The sequence below is a fragment of the Centruroides vittatus genome, unplaced genomic scaffold (assembly GCF_030686945.1).
Source record: "Centruroides vittatus isolate TY-2023 unplaced genomic scaffold, ASM3068694v2 contig_1042, whole genome shotgun sequence".
In the NCBI taxonomy this organism is placed as follows: Eukaryota; Metazoa; Arthropoda; class Arachnida; order Scorpiones; family Buthidae; genus Centruroides; species Centruroides vittatus.
Window position 1 is genome coordinate 124,304 of NW_027120674.1, and position 19,079 is coordinate 143,382.

At 30.8% G+C, this 19,079-nt stretch overlaps 1 protein-coding gene across 1 annotated transcript in view; it reads right to left on the reverse strand.

The window, feature by feature from the left end:
• Window positions 1–19,079, reverse strand: part of Cnx99A (Calnexin 99A) — a 65,493-nt gene that overhangs the window by 20,870 nt on the left and 25,544 nt on the right. The window contains exons 3-7 of the mRNA XM_067264063.1: window positions 11,197–11,315; window positions 10,377–10,435; window positions 6,926–6,990; window positions 5,700–5,776; window positions 5,479–5,629 (exon numbers count right to left, since the gene is read on the reverse strand). Of these exons, the coding sequence (XP_067120164.1) occupies window positions 5,479–5,629; window positions 5,700–5,776; window positions 6,926–6,990; window positions 10,377–10,435; window positions 11,197–11,315 (471 nt within the window). The remainder of the gene's footprint in view (window positions 1–5,478; window positions 5,630–5,699; window positions 5,777–6,925; window positions 6,991–10,376; window positions 10,436–11,196; window positions 11,316–19,079) is intronic.

Genomic DNA, 19,079 nt, shown 5'->3' on the forward strand with positions numbered 1-19,079 from the left:
TTAAAATAATTTTGAAATTAAGGAAAGATGAATCCTTCATTTTAAAACAATTTTATATAAAATAAATGCAATTTTTAAAGATTTCACTAAAGGAATAAAGACAGTCAAAATGTTTTCATCCTGTACACCAATGCAATTGAAGAAAGTAAATATGCTATAAAAGCAATGACAAAAAAAACTTCACCCATTGGGAAGCTATAACCATAAGTTCATCATTCAGGAATGGTAATTCTTAAATAAACATGCCCTAAACAATAAATTACTTTTTTTTTTTTTTGTTGTTGTTTATTCTAGTTTCTTGGTCTCTTTCTTTTACAGTTTCAGTTTCAAGCATATGATATCACTTTTTTATGGACTTATAATACAGGAACTTAGGAGACAATATGGCTGAATTTTGACTTTATTGATATTTGTTACAAGAAAATGCATTTTGAGTGTCATACCCCTCATCAGTTCTTATCACTTAGTACATGTATTATTCAAAGATTTTTTTGTACTATTTCACGACTATATCTGTCTATTTTGTACTAACAATTATAAATCATAAATGGACAAATGGATGAGAAGGATAAAAGACTTTTTAAATGTGATATTTTAAAAATTTTTTTATTATAATAAAGTGTGTCCAAAGTGAAGGGGGAGTAAAATTCAATTGCTGTAGATTTCAAAAGAAATGTTGTTATGACAAATTTTATGGAAAATACAAGTTACCTACTTTCTTTAGAAATTCAATTAGTTTCATTCAACACCTTATATGCTATTTCTCAAAGTTTTCTAGCAGCTTTGTCCATCACAGCTTTTCAGGATTCCTTTGCCCCTTATTGCTGATATTTTGACAAATTTGTCATAATTCTCTCAAATTTTTTGGTTTCAACTTTTGTTTTCTGTATTCTCCTTTAGGAGTGCCCAGTCTTTTGATACTTCCTGCTTAGGGATGTTTGGAGCATTTTTCATCTTCTGTACAAAATCAATGCTTTCTTTTTTTCAGGTGTCAATGACTTTTCTTGCATAATGGGCTGTCACCATGTCTGGACAAAAGAAAAATTATCTCTCTCATAATGTTGCTCTATGAAGAGTATAAGCCTGCCTTGAATGCATTAGTTTACGTAAACTTCACTTGTAATAGTGCCTTAAGAAATGTTGAGTTTAGATACATTGCCAAATCAGTTCATCACTTTTTAAATGAGATACCATTTGCAGAATTTAGCTTGAGATTTGATTTTTTATTGTAGATGACTTCTTTTGGGTCTTCTGCATGCTAATACTTCTTGCTTGGTACATCTGAAGGCTTGAAGGGAACATATGTTTCATCATCAATAATGAGGATTTTCTTCAAAGATTCTTCCTATACTTTGCGGCATCCCGATTTTATTCGGATTTCCTGACTATCGGTTTACTTGGGCATATGTTGTTTTACAGCTGCCTTGATCGCCAGCTTATTTATTTTAATATAGGACATTGTAGACCTTGGAATTTTCAATATCCAGACTGCAGTTCTTATAGACATTGACAGATCCTCATGAAATAAAGCTTTTACTTTGCATGCCCAGTTTCAAGCTTTTTACCCTCAATTCTATTCTTGTTATAATGTTCGATGATGAGATAAACACTTTTTCTTCTGACTCATTTTTCCAAAAAGTGATGAACCATTGCTTTTCATCCATGAGATTTGTAATATGAAATTATATGTTTTGCTAGACTCTCCTTTTCAGCTCTGTAAATTTTCGTAGAGATGTAGCTTGCAATAGCATCTCATACGTATTACACAAAAACATCTTTTCACATGTTTGTGTGTCAAAACAAGAATGCACATGTAGATTCTAAAGTTCTAAAGTTTTAAGATGATGTAGGTTCTAAAGTTTTAAGAAGAGAAAGAAAATGAAATTTTCTCTCTCTTCACTTTGGACATGCCTTATATGTTAAGAAAAATCCAACTGTTATTGAAATAGTACAAAAACATCTTTGAAGAATGTAGGTACTAAATGAGAAGAACTGATGAGAGGTAAAACACCTGAAATGCATTTTCTTGTAACTAATATCAATAAAGTCTAAATTCAGCCATATTGTCTCCTAAGTTCCAATATGATAAGTCCATAAAAAAGCAATATTTTATGCTTGAAACTGAAACAATAAATTACTATTTACAAACAAGTATCATTCTAGCAATGCTAGACATGATACTTGATACATTCTAATACAGACATAAATATAATTACTATATATTTAGACTATAGTATTTTAACATATCTTCTAAGACTTTTTGTTTAAGTAAATTTTAAATATTTAGCGTCTCAGAAGTCGTAAATTACACCTAACAAAATCTAATCATCACTAAATAAATACAGTTATATATCAATTTATTTTATCACTTTTCTTTATAAAATAAAAAATTATTATTTTTGAACATTTGAAACAAATTTCTTACTTTGTATGGTAAGCAAATATGTTATCAGTTTATATTTTTTTAGCTGTTTATATAAATTATTAAAATCAGAGTACAAAAATTATAGACTATACAGTTTACTACAAAACTATCTTTTCACTTACTTTCCAAATATATTTATTATATTATCATAATATTTTAAAAAGCACAAAGTATAATACTAAAGAAAAACTAATTTTTTCCATAAAACTTTCACAAGAGTTCATCAAACCTCTTTACCTCTTTACTCAAATTCTGATTTTGTAACAGTAACAGTATACAATAAAACCTTACTTTGTGGCCATCTCAGTTATGTAGCCACCCCAAAATTTCCTTACAAGTTTTAACATAAATCAAACTCAATCTTAGTGGTCACAATAGAGGTATCCTAAAGTAACATTTATCCTATTTACATGGCCAATAGAATAGGAAAACCTGCATTCCTAAACTCAACATATTTTGTAAGAGCTTTAAATGGAACTGAGCTTTGTTGCTAAGATCCTTCCAATAGATTATGTTCAAACAAAATAAATCTTTATTTACAGTCAACAAATTAAACTTATCCCCAGAGTTCAGTAAGAAAACAGACAATTACATATTTGTTTGATAATGTTATACAAAATGTAACTGTAAATCAGCAATGATCAGTCTGTCACTCAAAATGCAACACAAAAAAATATCAATGAACCTAATGTAAAAGCCAGTTTAATTTTAACATTTTTTTTTTTTTTTTGGACAGTTGGACAATTTTGTGTATTTAGTGACTTTTGTTTAATAAAGGACCCCACACAAACCTTATGAAAATGAGTCCTGGTAGATTTGGCTAAATATTTGATAGTTTGTAGTTTTGATCAAAGTCAAAATGTTCCCAATAGGCACAAGATCAAACAATAAACAGTTTTTTAAATTATTTAATGTCCAAGATGCAAAAACAATGATCTATTAGTGTAGTATGAACACAAACAGTACAATAATCAAACTTGCATGTATTGCATAGTAAATGACTTCTACACAAGGAAATCCAGATAATGTTCCAAACATCAGTAATGTTTAAAAACATTTTATATTTTAGAATGAATATTAATTAATTATATATATTGAAATGAGCAATTATTTATCATGACATTGTCAAAATGCCAGGCTGCAATTTTTAATTTATTTAATTTAAAATATATGCTCGCCACCTGAAATTATTAATAGTTTCTTGCCCCTGTACATCATACTTTTCATTTAACAATAGAGTCATGCCAATCATCTATTAATTGCTTTCAGGGGAAAAGTTTGAATTGAAATAACATGACTTCCAGTTTGCATCAGAAGTTCATATATAATTAATTGCACCCACCTCCCCCTAAGGTTTTCATGTCTTGTCTCATCTTTCATCTATCTAACTCCATTTTTGGGATTAAGGAAAGACAGACAAACAGATGCATGACAGTGGGAATTTATACAGGGTTTGTCTGAAAAGTAATGTCAGTGACTTTACTATGAAGCAAATACACGTCACAGTGTGCTTGGAGTGGTGGGGATTGGTGGAAAGAAGAGTCAGGTTATGCATGTGTGGTCACTCAATCACCTCCAACCATTCGGAGAGTAAGGACAGGCATTTTCATGAACCTTGTTTTCGTCTCCCGTGCAAGCTGCAATGCATGCTCGATTGAGCATGCATTGCAGCTTGAAGTTTTGTGTGAAACTTGGCAAGTCCACAGTGGAAACTTTTCCCATGATAAAGACGGCCTTTGGTGATGATTGTTTATTGGAACACCAAGTCTAGTGGTGGCACAAGGCATTTGTTGAAGGCCGTGAAGAGGTCAGTGATGAAGCCCGCACTGAAAGGCCATCAATGACCACCACCAACAAAAATGTGACACGTTTGACTGAACTCTTGAACTCAGATCGTCATTTGAGTGTTCGTTTAATGGCACAGACATTTCAAAAGTACTGTTCACAAGATTTTGATGAACAACCTGCAGATAAGAAAAGTGTGCACAAATCTGGTGCCCAAAGTGTTAACAGATGACCAAACATTGTACTGAGTTGAAATGTGTCAGGAACTTTGGGACTTGTGTGAAAGTGACCTCCACTTTTTAGATAATGTCATCACAGGTGATGAGTCTTTGAGTATGACCCCGAAATGAAAAGGCAAAGTGCCAAGTGGCACACCTCGGCATCCCCTCACCCCAAGAAGGTCAAAATGAGCAAGTCAAAGATCAAGACAATGCTCATTGTGTTTTTTGACATCAAAGGGGTTGTCCACCATGAGTTTGTACCACATGGTATAACCATCAATGCCAAATTCTACATGAAAGTGCTCAAGAGACTCAAACGAAGGGTTCATTGCGTCCAGCCTAACATCGCAAACGATTGGAAACTTCACCATGGCAACACACTGACCCACACCACCTTCCTCGTGACCAGCTTCCTGGCCGATTCAAAGGTGCCAACAGTTCATCAGCCACCCTACAGTCCTGACGTGGCTCAGCCTGACTTCTTGTTCCCACGCTTGAAAACTTTCACGAAAGGACATCATTTCAGGACAGTTGACAAAGTCAAAGAGGTTTGTATCAAGGCTCTAAAAAATATCTTGGAAAAGGCCTACTGTGATGCCTTTGATGCCTGGAAATCTTGCTGGAAGCAATGTATCAACACAGGAGGAGCCTATTTTGAAATCTTTTAATGTATTGTACCAATTGGAACAATAAATGTCTTCTAATTGACTCACTGGCATTACTTTTTGGACAAACCCTGTAGGTCTACCATTTTTTCAAATTGTAGCCCAACAAATATGATAATGCAAATCAAAAATAATTCTTTAATTTTTATATTATAAATTATACTTAAATTATAAAATTTAACCAATTGTAATTTTTTACTTACTTAATCAAATATTAAAAACATGTAATTATTTAAAATTATGTTTAAATTTTGAGTAAGTATAATAGAACCTTTTCCATGTGCTAAGTTATTAAAAAAAAAAAAACCCACAAATTTATTAAAATCAAATTTAGATACCAGAAAAGTTAATTTTAACTTATTAAATTTTTTTATTTCTCTACCTTCTGTTCAGTTCCACATTTATCAGGACCAAACATTATAGTATATGGAGTCTTGTCATGAAAATTCTTAAGATTCATGTCAGAAGTTTGAGAAAGAACTTTTATATATGCACCGCCACAATCTTGTCCATTCTGGAAGTGGACTTCATATCTGAAATTAAACATTTCATTACATAAACTATAAGAAATTTACATACATTATAAAAAAAAATCATACTTACTGAAGTACAAATGGTTTGTTGTCAAACAAAAACGGTTTGTCTAGTCTAGATGATATGGCATGATGATGGGCCTTTGACTAGTTTAAATAATATAATAAATTTAAAAACTTTTTAAAAATTAATAGTAATTAATTAATATTTCATAATACATCAAAATAGTACATTCATATTTAATACAAATGTTTAAATAAAAGAATTTATAAAAAATATCTAAATGAAATTTAATAAAATATAAATTATTTAAATTTGAATTCTACAAAGACATATATTCTAAAAAGTCTGCATAAATTATTTAAAATTATTTATTTTAAAATAATTTTTTTTTTCTTTTTGGGTACAGATAGGTTGTTTAATGTTCAGATGAGATTATCAGGAACACAATCGGCTGCAATTCAAACTTTAGGTTTAACCCATTGCATTAACCTCTGATAGTGGTTGGCTTTGAAGTGGCAAAGTCAATCCTGTCCTCCACTTTCTTTGCAGTTCCAGCTTCCCAACCATTTTCATAAAAATTTTCAATCGGTCTTGGTTGCAGAACATTTGGAATGTTAGCTTAACAGGATGTATCAAATTTGGTAATGGTCTAACTTGGCAACTGTGTCATGAGCATAATGGACAATAGCCAGAAGACAAATCCTTGGTCAGGGCAGTTATTTCTTTAGGAAGAGCACTAGCTGCTTCTGAATGAATTTTTTGCCATACACCTTTTTGGTGATGGAAAACCATTATGGAGCAACAAAAGCTTAAAAACATCCTTTCGGACTGCTTGACAGCCAAATCAGAAGCTTTAGAGAAAACTTTCAGTGTCATTTCAAAGATCCACATCTAGCCCTTCTTTGGTGAAATAGCAATTGATATAAAAACATTCATTTCCATTAATTTTTAATAGAAAATTACCAATTACATTTCTTTGATCAAATTCATTTAATGCTTCCATTTTTAAAATAGAATGTTATATTTATGAAACTTTTTCAATAAATGACATTGAGAACACTATGTTGTCTTGTGCATATATACAATTATTCAAAATTACTAAAAAATGCTATTGAAATTTGTGCAGATTTTTAAGATACATACCTACATGATAAATAGTATAAGTAGCTCATGTTTTAATCCATTTTTCATAAAAATTTAATTAAAATTATAATGAATATACTTTAAAAAATAAAATTAATTGTGATATGAATAATTTAAAAAAACATGTAAATGTATTATTATTTAATTACCTTTAAAACCAATCCTAAATCACCATTCAATCCATTTTTTTCAGTTTCTTCAACTTCCCACTTTCCTAAAATAAATTATATTATTGTATTAGGTTTGAACAAAAAAATTTCCTTTGTGACATATATACCAGTACCTAATGCTAGCCAGACTCAAGTCAAGGGATGACTACAGAAAAACATGTTCAGTTTACATGCTGTTCATGTATATATTTGTGTTTCAGACCTTCCTGACTATGTGATGTGTTTAGTATGGCAACTCTACATGTTGTGAAGCCCTAATGTTTCTAAGCTTTTGTGTACTTTAAGTGAGAATCCAGGCTCAGAAAAATTTTATATTAGTAAAGAAATTATTAAAGTATTAAAATGATGACAAAATTAACACATTTCTGACAAATTCATGGAAAGGGAATAAAACTTTCTTTGGGAGAGATGTCATCACTAAGGTCCGGAATTTTGGATGCCACACCCACTCGGTTTTTGAAAGGGGCAGAGTGTAAAAAGACAAACTACGTCGGTTTTAGTGCGGTAGGCCCACTCGTTGCCAAATTGTTTAGCACCAAATCACAAACCTGCCCCCAAACTACATATTTTGCACTCGGCTTCCCCCCCTTTTTTACATTTTCAAAGAATATGTTGACAATTATCACTTTTTTGGTGGATTTTATTCATTCGTTTGAGGGGAAAAACAAATTTGTTAAACCGGACCACGTATGATGAGGAAAAAATACAATAATTAGCTCACTCTCTTCTTTTGTTGAGAGAAAAGAGGGTAAAGCGGAATTTTCTGGATTAAACAATTAAGCCTTATAGGGTTGTTCTAAGAATGTAAACAGATTCCCTGAAAATCTGCAGCATGTGTTTTCTTTTCTAAGAAAAGAAAAAAACAATCTAGAAAATTCTGTATTGAGGTCACCTTACCCGACTTGTGAGCGCAACAGTTCCAATTTCCTTTGTTCGGTGTCGGCGACATTAGAAAACGGCAAAATTGTCCACATCTAAACTGAACATTTTAGCAAATAAGTTTAAAGATGAAGGCATATGCACAGATGAAAAAGTTCTTCACTGTTCCATTTGCGATTCTGTAATTTCAGTTGATGTGAAACACCAAGAAATGAAAATCAGGCAACACACGAGTTTGGAAAAGCATAGAGAAGGCAAACAAAAAAAGGAGAAATTTCCAGCAGATATTTATAAAGGCCTCATTTCAAAGAGCAGAAGAATCTCAGAAGGCTAATAATACATTTTATGCAAATTTAAGACTGCCCTTCTGCAGGCAAATATACCCTTATATAAGGTAAACAATCCAGCCTTTAAATCATTTCTCCAAAAATATATGGGAAAACTTGTCCCTAACAAGAGCACTCAGAAAAAACTATGTGAAACCAGTTTATGATCAAACAATATCTAAAATCTTGGACATTGTTGGTGACAATCCTGTAGTGTTTATACTGGAAGAACCACAGTTTCCACAAACGGTACATGCTAAACATTCTTGTTGCACCAATGAGCAGATGCTATGTACAACCAATGTTGTTCAGAATGTACCAACTTAAAAATACGAACTTGACTACAGTATCCCACACTTTCAATGATGTTTGCGTCAAGTTGTGGCCAAATGGTGTCCAGTATGAAAAGGCTTATCATTACAGATCAAGCATCTTACATGATGTCAGCATTCTCAAATTTGAAGTGCATTTACAACAACCTAAAAAATGACTTGTCTTGCCCGTGCCCTATACAGAGTATGTGAACGTATTCATGTAGAATAAAGCAAGGCCAATGACTTCATTTCGAAAATGAAAATGGTTCTTCCCAAGTGCCCTAGTGTAAATACAGTAGTACTTGTGTTAAAGCACCCAAACGAGCATCCAATCCATTCTAAAAATGCACCCAAAAATCTGGACCTTAGTCATCACGCATCTCTGACGAACATCTGTCCAAATGAGTCAGAATGAATATCCTGTCAGATGCCACAAACACTAAAACCCAATTGGAGAAAGCATTTGGCATAAAAAGGAGGTAAAAACGCAAACTCAGGGCAGTCAACAAAGAAACGGACTGCCAAATGGAAATATGGATACCATAAAGAGAACATAGTCCCGCTCGGGCTCCTCATTATCAGTCTCCAAAACCACCTACATCTCCATTTCTTTAGAAATTCGAACTGAATGTTAATCAGAGATATTATTACAGAATCATTTGTAAACTCTTTCTTTATAGATATGCTATTTATAGGATTGTTTAGTTGATAGCTTGTTTCATTTTGTACTTATCATATATCTATTAAATTCTGTTTGTTATTTGTTAATCCACCTGTCTATTCTTTGATTTGTACAGACAATGTGCACTGATCCAACTTACCTGCAACTCTCCCCATTCGACTTATAACCCTCCTAAAATGCCATCCATTGACTTAGTGAGTAGAACTAACCATTTTGATGACTAGAGGGTTTACCCTCGCCCGTATTCTCACATTTGTGTAGTATGATGCCTATACATGAAAAGACTATTGGCATAGTAAGGACTACCTAATCCATTCTCCAGAAGCTTTATTTTATGGAAAGTTCTGAATATTTATTATTATTATTATTATTATTATAAAAAGCATTTGAGAATTATATATGTTACTGTACATAGTAATTTTAATATAAGATAATTAGTATATTATTATATATTTATTAAACTGTTCATCAAAGTTCATTTAAAGACATTTTCATAAAATAAGAAAAATTAGACCAATAGAATGACACATGATAAATTTTAATATTAATTGCTTTACTACAAATTCATTTCTTATAAATTTCTAGAAATTTTCAAATAAGTCTTTCAAAAAACCAATATATTTTATAGTACAGTAGTTAATGCATTTGAAAAATTTTTTTATGAAGACAAATTACTAAACATGTTTGTTCTTCTATTGAAAAAAAAAAACAATTGGAGAAAATAAAAATAGTTATATCTACCACTCATTAAAAATGGATTTTATTTATATTTGTTATTCATGTGCATTTTTTCAATTTTCCCCTGAAACTCAAATTTTATTAGTAAAAAGGAATAATCCTATTACTGGAGGCATAGTTAAAGTTTATTTGTAAACTTCCATTTTACAAATAAAGAATTAATTCAGTATTGTAAAATATTTTTAAGCTTTTTCACATTATTCCTTGTAAATATTAAGATCTGACTATTCTTAAAAATAAGTTTTAGATCTCACTGATTCAAATCAGGCTTTTAAAAGTTTACTTATCTTTTCAATGCTAATGGCCCATAAATCGAATCAACTAGCACATCATTTAACACTGAAAAAAACTACTCTGATAATATGTTTTATTAAACTAACCATTTTTAAATCTTAAGGTGTTTCATCATTAATAATTACAATGATTTTGTCATGTTTTCTAATTTAATAAACACTACCAAGATGATAAATATTTGAAAATTTTATCATTACCATTATATTTAGCAATATTTTCTTCTATTCCGTCTTTTTTTGCTTCTGAAAGAATCCACCTGAAACAGAAATGTCAAAAATTATATAATATAAAATAAACATCTAGCAATGCTAATTTTCAAGGTATCAATTTATTATTGATAAAATGCTTTTTGAGATTTTTATATTGTCAAAAAATAATCTCAAAAATTTTACACAAACAAAAAACTGCTCCATAAGAATTATAAGCATTATGTCTTATTGATGATATAAAAATAGAGTCATTTATCAACAAAAACTGATAAACAATTACATAAGAGGAATAATTAACTATTTTATATATCATCAAATAAACAGTCAGATTTCTTAAATACAATAATTATAAATAAATAAATTTATTTATAATTATTATATTTAACAAGAGATGGCAGCCTGGCAGCTTTCCTTCTGACAAATTGCTTAGTAATTGTTTAGCCTTAATAGCTTGCCCAATATGATAAAGGAATCCGGCTGTTTCAAACAGTTTGATATTTGAAATAATTATCACATTAGCTGTATTTATTTTATATATTTTTATATAAATAAATTTTTACAATAATTTGCAAATACAGTAAAACCTTTATAAAATGGAATCACACAGTACCAAATATTTTTTTCTGATTTGACAGGTTTATCTTTTAAACAGATTTTACTGTATCTGGATTTCATTACAGCACAATTAAAACCAATGTTCATAAAAATATTTTTAATTTGAAAAATTTATTTTAGTATAGTCTTTAAAGTCATACAATTCTCTAGGTTTTCTGAATTACTGTTTATAAATATATGAAAATGGAATTACCTTTTGGAGAAGTCTTCACGATCATCAAAATGTTCTGCCAAATAATAATTTCCAATAGGCCTAGGAGTCGTGTATAATATTTCTTCGGCAGCGGAAGCTTTCTCTTCAGATGATTCGTCCTGTTGTGGAAAAAAATATAATTATAGTATAATAAACAAACAACCTCTATTAAAAATGTTAATTACATTTTATATATGGATACAAAACACATAGAATACAAATATCAAAACATATAAAAATTACTTTGAAAGAAACTGATTATAATCATTTATTACTTTCACCAAAAAATTTCTAATTATAAAATGCAGGGTGGTTATAATTAAAGTTGCCCTACTCAGAACTACACAGAGCCTGTTTTCGTTGACATATTTTGATGAAACTTGGTATATATGTTATATGGACGATGGGGTATAGGAAAATGCAAAAAATATTTAGTTCAAATTTCTACCACTAGGTGAAAAAATGGAACATGCAGCAAATGCTATGCAAATTAGAAAGCCAGTAGTCCATGTCACTCTTTATCATGCCTTTACAGAAGAAAGATCGAGCTTTAGTGTTTTATCCGAACGGAAGTAATGGTTTAGCTGAACTGCAAGAATATCAACATTTGAAATGATTGCGAATAGGGCCTAAGTCGGGTATGGTTTGAGAAAAATGATTACCAAATTTTAAAAGACTGGAGAGTTGGGTGTATTGCTAGGAAGAGGTCAGAAAAGGATTTCAAATAAAACTGGAGCAAGTCGCTGTTGTTGTGATTGACAGAGCAAATGCTTTCCAACATTCTTCGGCAAGTGCTTGAGTGGTGTCATATGATTTGTCTCTTGGTTCAAAAAATTATGCAATTCATTTTACAATGGTATCTGTACAAGATCCACGTGTTGCAAAAGCTGCACCCTCAAGATCCAGAACAATGCAAAGCATTTGCTTGTTGGTTTTTGACCAGAATAGCCATTGACAATGCATGGCCACGGAACATTTTGTGGTCAGATGAGGAGCATTTTACCCTAGACAGAGCAGTGAATATTCAGAACTGTCGCATATACTGTAAGACTTGATGTTGTGCATGAACAGCCTCTGCACTGTGCTTACATCACTGTTTGATATGGTTTCACTTTGGAAGAAAAAGGGGCCAAGAATGGAGATCACACCTCAAGGCCCTAAAAGGTGTTCCATAATGGGTGCTCGTTACTGCAAACTTCTGCTGCATCATATCATTCCTGCTTTACAAGAACGAGGTTGTTTAGAGACTACTGTTTTCATGCAAGATGGGGCAACACTGCATATTGCCCGACAAGTGAAGGAACTGCTTCATGACAAATCTGATGATGATAAGTAATTTTGAGAAGTTTTCTGAATGCCTGGCCTCTTCGTTCTCCAGATTTGAATCCCTGTGACTTTTGGTTGTGGGGATATTTGAAAGATCGTGTCTATAGAGGAGGTATATGAACTCCACCTGAATTGAAGGCAAGCATAACATGCGATGTTTCTGTAATTCCTCAAGAAATCTATCAGGCTACTGTTAAATACACTGTAAGGCACTTTGAACATGTGATTGATACAAATGGATTGCACATTGAATAAGTGTTTTGAAGAAAAACCTTTTGCAGGTTTCCATTTTGTGTTTCTTGTTCTTCATGTGCCATTTTTTCACCTAGTGGCAGAAATTTGAACTAAATATAGTTTTTGCATTTTCCTTTTCCCCATGGTTTATATCAGGGGTGGCCAACAAGTCGATCGCGATCGACCGGTCGATCGCCAAGCCAATTTTGGTCGATCGGTAGCGATGTCTTGACTTAATGTATTATATTTGTAACCGAACGCAACTGTATGCATGCAGTTATGACTCGACTCATAAGCAGTGAGTGCACTTCATACTGAAACAGTGTATAAACATAGTATGTATTTCACACTTTCCCCTCCCCACTTAGACTATGCCTATGACAACAAGTCGATCGTGACACATTTTTACGATAAAAAGTAGATCTTATGTGCACAAAAGTTGGCCATCCCTGGTCTATATAATGTATATATTAAGTTTCATCAAAATACATCATGCTCTATATAGGTCTGAGTAGGGAAACTTTAATTATAACCACCTTGTATAATTTTATATGTTTGCAAAACTAAAATCAGGAAAATACCAAATCCAAAAAGAAAAATGTTTTAAAATCAAATATTTTATAAATTACCTATTTTACTCTATATATCCATTAATTGATATACGTTTGCCTTATTTAATTGGCAAAAATAAACATGAGTTTATAGTAAAAATCAATATAGCATCTGTTCCCTAATAGTTTCTAGTTAATTTTATCCTACATTCATATTTGCTATATTTATAGATTTTATTCACAATCTTAAGATTAAAATTAGATTATAGTAATTAAATTAATCAAAAACTACATAGAGTCACTTTTGCATCTTCTTAACAGATTCGACTCATTAGAGAATCATATAGACAGCTTTACATTTATATTAAAAGACTGGTAATCTCAAATAGAAAATTTTGTTACATTTAATTAAACTGTCTTATAGAAAGTTAACAAAAGCTTAAGTATTAATTAATTAATTTTTATATAAACCAGCAAGGAACAATAATTCAATCCACATTTGAGTGGTGAAATATGCTCAACCTTCATATACATTTGATAAATGTGGATTAGTGTTGACAAAGATAAATATATCAGTATGACAATAGCAAATCTCTTTTTACCTATAAAAAAGGGTTGTAAAATACAGATAAAACTATTACAAATTACTATTTAATATAACATTTTTTAACTCGCTTATTCTTCTAAATATTTATTTTGTTTATAAAGTTAAGTATTCTGTATCTTACATAAAACCTCAACCTTTCTACATCTAATTTATATCTATACTAACATTTATTTTTAGTATGAAAAAACTTAGAATACAAATAGTAATTAAATTTTAAATAAACCATCAGAATCAATAAACACTGAATAAAAGCATCTGCAATATTTTTATACTTCAAATTAACTGAAAACACAAAATTGGTTGTAATAACAGAAGTTTTTTATATTTAATTTGGATGAACAGGTCAAGGTATGAGTGATATCTTATTGTGTAATATTCCATTTTTTGTATTTATTTAGGTATTCATTTATTTTAAGCTTTTATATGTTAAGAACCTAGGTGATGGCTAGGTAACAAACAAAGTCGTTGACCTATTTAATTCTAAAAATAATATTTGGTATAATGCCAAATTAAAATCAATTCTGAAATAACTAATTCATATTTTTGAATGCTAATTTAAATAAAAATTTATTATTCCAATTTATTTTATTCTGGATGTTTTATATAGATTATATTAGAGATATGAAAAGATGCAGTATCTTATCTGTATCTTGTATATATCATCAAGAGTGAGAATCAAAAGTTAACCAGTATTCATATAACTAACATTCATTTTAATTCAACTAGTTGACATTTGAGCGTGAAGATGAACTTAAAATTAATTTTGCCAATATTTGTTTCTTTAACTCAATTATCATACGAAAAGTTTCAGATAACGAAACACACCTTTTGATTTCCAGCAGCATTTTTTTTAATATGAAAAGTTTCATTTATTCTTTCTAATAAAACACTATTTATAGAGATATAATACTATTTTAAAAACTAATAATGAAAATAAACATTAATGTAATAAATCCAAAATGTTACAGAAGTTTACATATTTTTTTTAATAAAAGAAACAACAACAAGAATTACATTGTGGCCGTTGGCCACATTATTCGCGTATTTATATTTTTATATGTAATATAAGTTAGTTTTAGTAATTCTTTTGTCTCTTTGTCTTGTCTATCCTCTAAAACTTTCCTTTCCACTTCCTGTACCTTCTGGGTGGGATTACTGTTTCAAAGAAGTAAACAACAAAAACAATAGAAGAACAAGACTCCAAGGGCTTCGGAGAGAGCGAGGGAGTCACTTTTGGACTGGACGGCGGAGAGAGAGGGCAGAGAAAAGGATTGAGCTCGAACGATGTGCATAGGTTAAGAGCAGAAAGAAAAGTAACGAAGACTACGAGCCAAAAAGGTCAGGCCTGAGAAAGGAAGGGAATTTCCGAGGCTATCGTAGGGAGAGTTAAAGCGAACTACGGAAAAACGAGAAGTTCACCGAAAGAACGGAAGGTTCATAATAATCAAGCAGGACTCAAGAGCGGTGTCCCACCAAAGTAGAGACACTAAGAAAAGAAAATTCCGGGTATTTCTTTCTTCTTCTATTTCTACCGCCACCTAATTTCACTTTTCTTCTCTTCTAGTCATAAGTAGGATAAGCTTAGTTTCAAGGTCTTCACGTGTCGAACTTTGTCGGGTTCCGTTTCGAACGCGTCCTTTGTTGTATACTAAGGGACAGAACGCCTGTATGACGTTTTACTTTGTGAAGTTGGGATCCGCAAAGAACCTGTTTTGTTCTATTCTAGCAAAAATAAAAAGTCATATCTTGTTAAAAGTATAATCTGATTCGTTTATTTTGTATTGGTCTGTTTGTGGAACATATTACCTCACCACGAATCTCCACAACATATTACACAAACATTTTGTTTATTTTTCTACATTCCTTTCTTCCATTTTAATTGCAAATATTTAATAAAGTTAATTTGGAACTTACACTAATATATTAAAATCATTCTGTAGTTTTATAAAAAATTATGATAACTTTTTAATATTTCTCTTTACAGTTATTTGTCAAACAATGACAAATGTTTGCAAAATATTAATTGCAACTCAGAATTAATTTGCCAAAACTTATTCAATGCATTATGATTGAATCAAATAATATAATAATTAGAAAATTTAAAGCCATACTTTGTAAGCTTTGATGCCTTTTAGGAATTAGTTCATTTATAAATCCAATATTAATCTGATATAATAAATCCAATTTATTATTGTCAGGTATTACTGAACTATAGGAATATAATTTTACAGAGGCTTTGTATTATTGTTAATGATGGTCAACAACTTAAAATTGTGATATGAGGTAGAGAACATCAAATCAAAATTTAATCTCTCCCCCAGTTTCTTTCAATATCTCTTCAGTGACTGCTGCTATAACTTCTGTTATTCTCATTTTTAGTTTTCACATCAATAATGGATTTTGAAAATACTTTGTCCTTAACATAACCCCATAAAGAATTAAGAGGGGGTTAACTAATGATAAGTATTGATTTTGTTCTGTGAAACCACAGAACACATTGAGCTTTTCCCTTCAAAGATGCCATTTTGATACTTGCGACTGCAGTGTCATCTAAGCACTTCGTGGTCTGTGCAATATAACAACAAAAATTCTAGAAATCAGCTTAAAACATGCCACAAATTATGATTCAACTTTAGAATTATTTTGCATAATAATTGTAATCAAGAAAAGATTTTACGGCCACCTTGCATAATATGTGAATAAACTCTCAAAGAAAATTTTTTTTATTATTTACATTATTAAACACTTACCATAAAGGTTTATCTAATTTCTACCTTGAAAACACCATATTCAGCTGCCAGAAATTGTTAGATATGGAGAAACAACACTTGAAAAACTTGTAAAGACAAAGTACCAAAGATAAAAAAAAAAAAAATATCAGAGAGTTACAATGTATTTTTGTTCCCTGTCATACATCAATATTTTTATTACTTCAATCATAAAAAGGTACTAAGTGTTCAAAACTATACACTAGAATAATGAGAGCTTGTCTTTGCACTGATTGTGGGTGTATCTATTGCTATTTGCACAAAATGAAACAATTATTCTTTTGTCTTTCCCTATCATTTATTTCCAATAGTATTAGATTAATGTTATAACAGCTTTTGTCTGTTATAAGAAGAAAATGGCCATCACAATGTTAAAGTTAGCTAATTTAAGAATGGCTGTCTTTACAATAAAACATCATTATACAAAAAATGATTAACTAAAATTGAATTCAGTACTAATTCCAGAAATTACAAAATTTTTAGTAATAACAATGTAAAGTACTATTTTTTTAGTAGCTTAGGAAACCGACTATAATTACGGTCGGTGAAACTTCCGTTAACCTAACGGGTACTTTACGCGGATTCGAGATTAGTTTGCCAGGCCTGGGCTTTTAAGCGTGCACCGAAAAATTAGTAATAACAACGATAAATATCAAGTCAAATCAAAAGTTCAAATATATTTAATTAGCAACTAGAACATACTACGTACAAATATCAATAATTCCAAACAAAATTTATTAACGAAAATCAACAAGTCAACCCGACAATAAACTTAGCTTAACTTAATAGTAATTCCCCTTTGAAATTCGACAAATCAAATACTTAGCAACTATGAACAAAATCTCTTACTAATTAAATGTCTATCCGTCACCTCACTATACAAAGAAACTATTTCCTCAATCCTTTCGATATCGTCAAATCGTCAATCGAACTCCTCTTTAACACCTTGGATCGTCCAATTATCAATCTGGACTTCTATCAGAAAATACTTCGCTTTCGAATTAACCTCGCTCTCAACGTTGTCTCGATTTGAAATTCACCTCGGTTTGGAAATCACCTCTCCTTCTTCGGTTAACGTACGGGTTTTATACTGTGAGGTGACGTCACACTTGAGCTGGGTTACTCCCCTTATTTACATACTTAGTTGCTAACATTAACTTTCTTTTCTGGCAGCTTTAAGTTTCCGACAAAGCTTATAAACCGTTTACAAAATATTTATCATAATTTTCTGGGATGTTTAAGACGGTTTATCAAGTATTTCTCTACTAGTGATTGTGGGGACTCCCTCTCCATTTTTTTTCTGCGGACTGTTACTTCCGCCGGGCAGCACAAGTGCGCAAGATGTTTCCTATGGCGCTTATTTCTCCGTGAGTTGTTTTTTCTTCATTTTTCATTACTAACAAGAGAGTGGTGGGGAACCTTCATCCTAAATAAACATAAACCCCAAACAAAAAGATAATAAAACGGAAATAGTAATAAAATAAAAAATAAGGTTCGAACTCAGTTCCTTACAACAATTGTCGATAATCTTCTGTAAATCCACTATTGAGTTATCTCATTATTAATAATTTTATTAATATAATTTTTTTATTTTTGAATTCAGTTTCATCAGTACAGTTGTAGATTGCAATAAGAGTTAAATAAATTAGACTATTTTTTCATGATTATTTCTTACTGAATGTGATTGGTAAATAAGGACAACTTTATTTCATATATATATAAGACTATTGTCTTCCCATTTGGTCCTTGGGAGCATCCTCTTTACTTGCAAAAATATTGAGAGAACTCAATAAACTTTTCTATTTTTAAATACGTTTAGTAACTTACTGCAAACTAATAACTCAAATGTTACTAGAGTAAGAAAGACTAGAACTTCTGAATTTCTTCAAGATAATTAAATATTCCAATCATATTCTACACTATATATATTCATATGCCTCATTTTCATTTGTCTTTATCACACAGATCTTTTTCTATCGAATAGCACATAATATGAACCTAATGAAATGTTTACTTCATTATAAGCAGGCATGTCAACATTTTTACATAATTTTTTAACATGTATTCACATTTTATTATTTTTATTACTTTGAAAATCTTTATTCATGCATTTTTGCTCTTTACAATTATTCTTTTTATATGATCATACACTGTTTATATGTATTTTAATATATGTTTTTATGTATCATGTTATAGCTTTTTCTGTTTATTCCCCTACATTTTGTTGTAATTTCACTTGTTTATTTGGGCTTGTTGTGTAACAGGGATAGAAATCAATGCCATCATTTGCGTATTGATAATATGCAAATGATAAATCATTAACAGTCTCCACATCAATATGCAGTCGAGTCAACTGCATATTGATGGAGAAGGTGTCATTTTAAATGTTAAGTACAG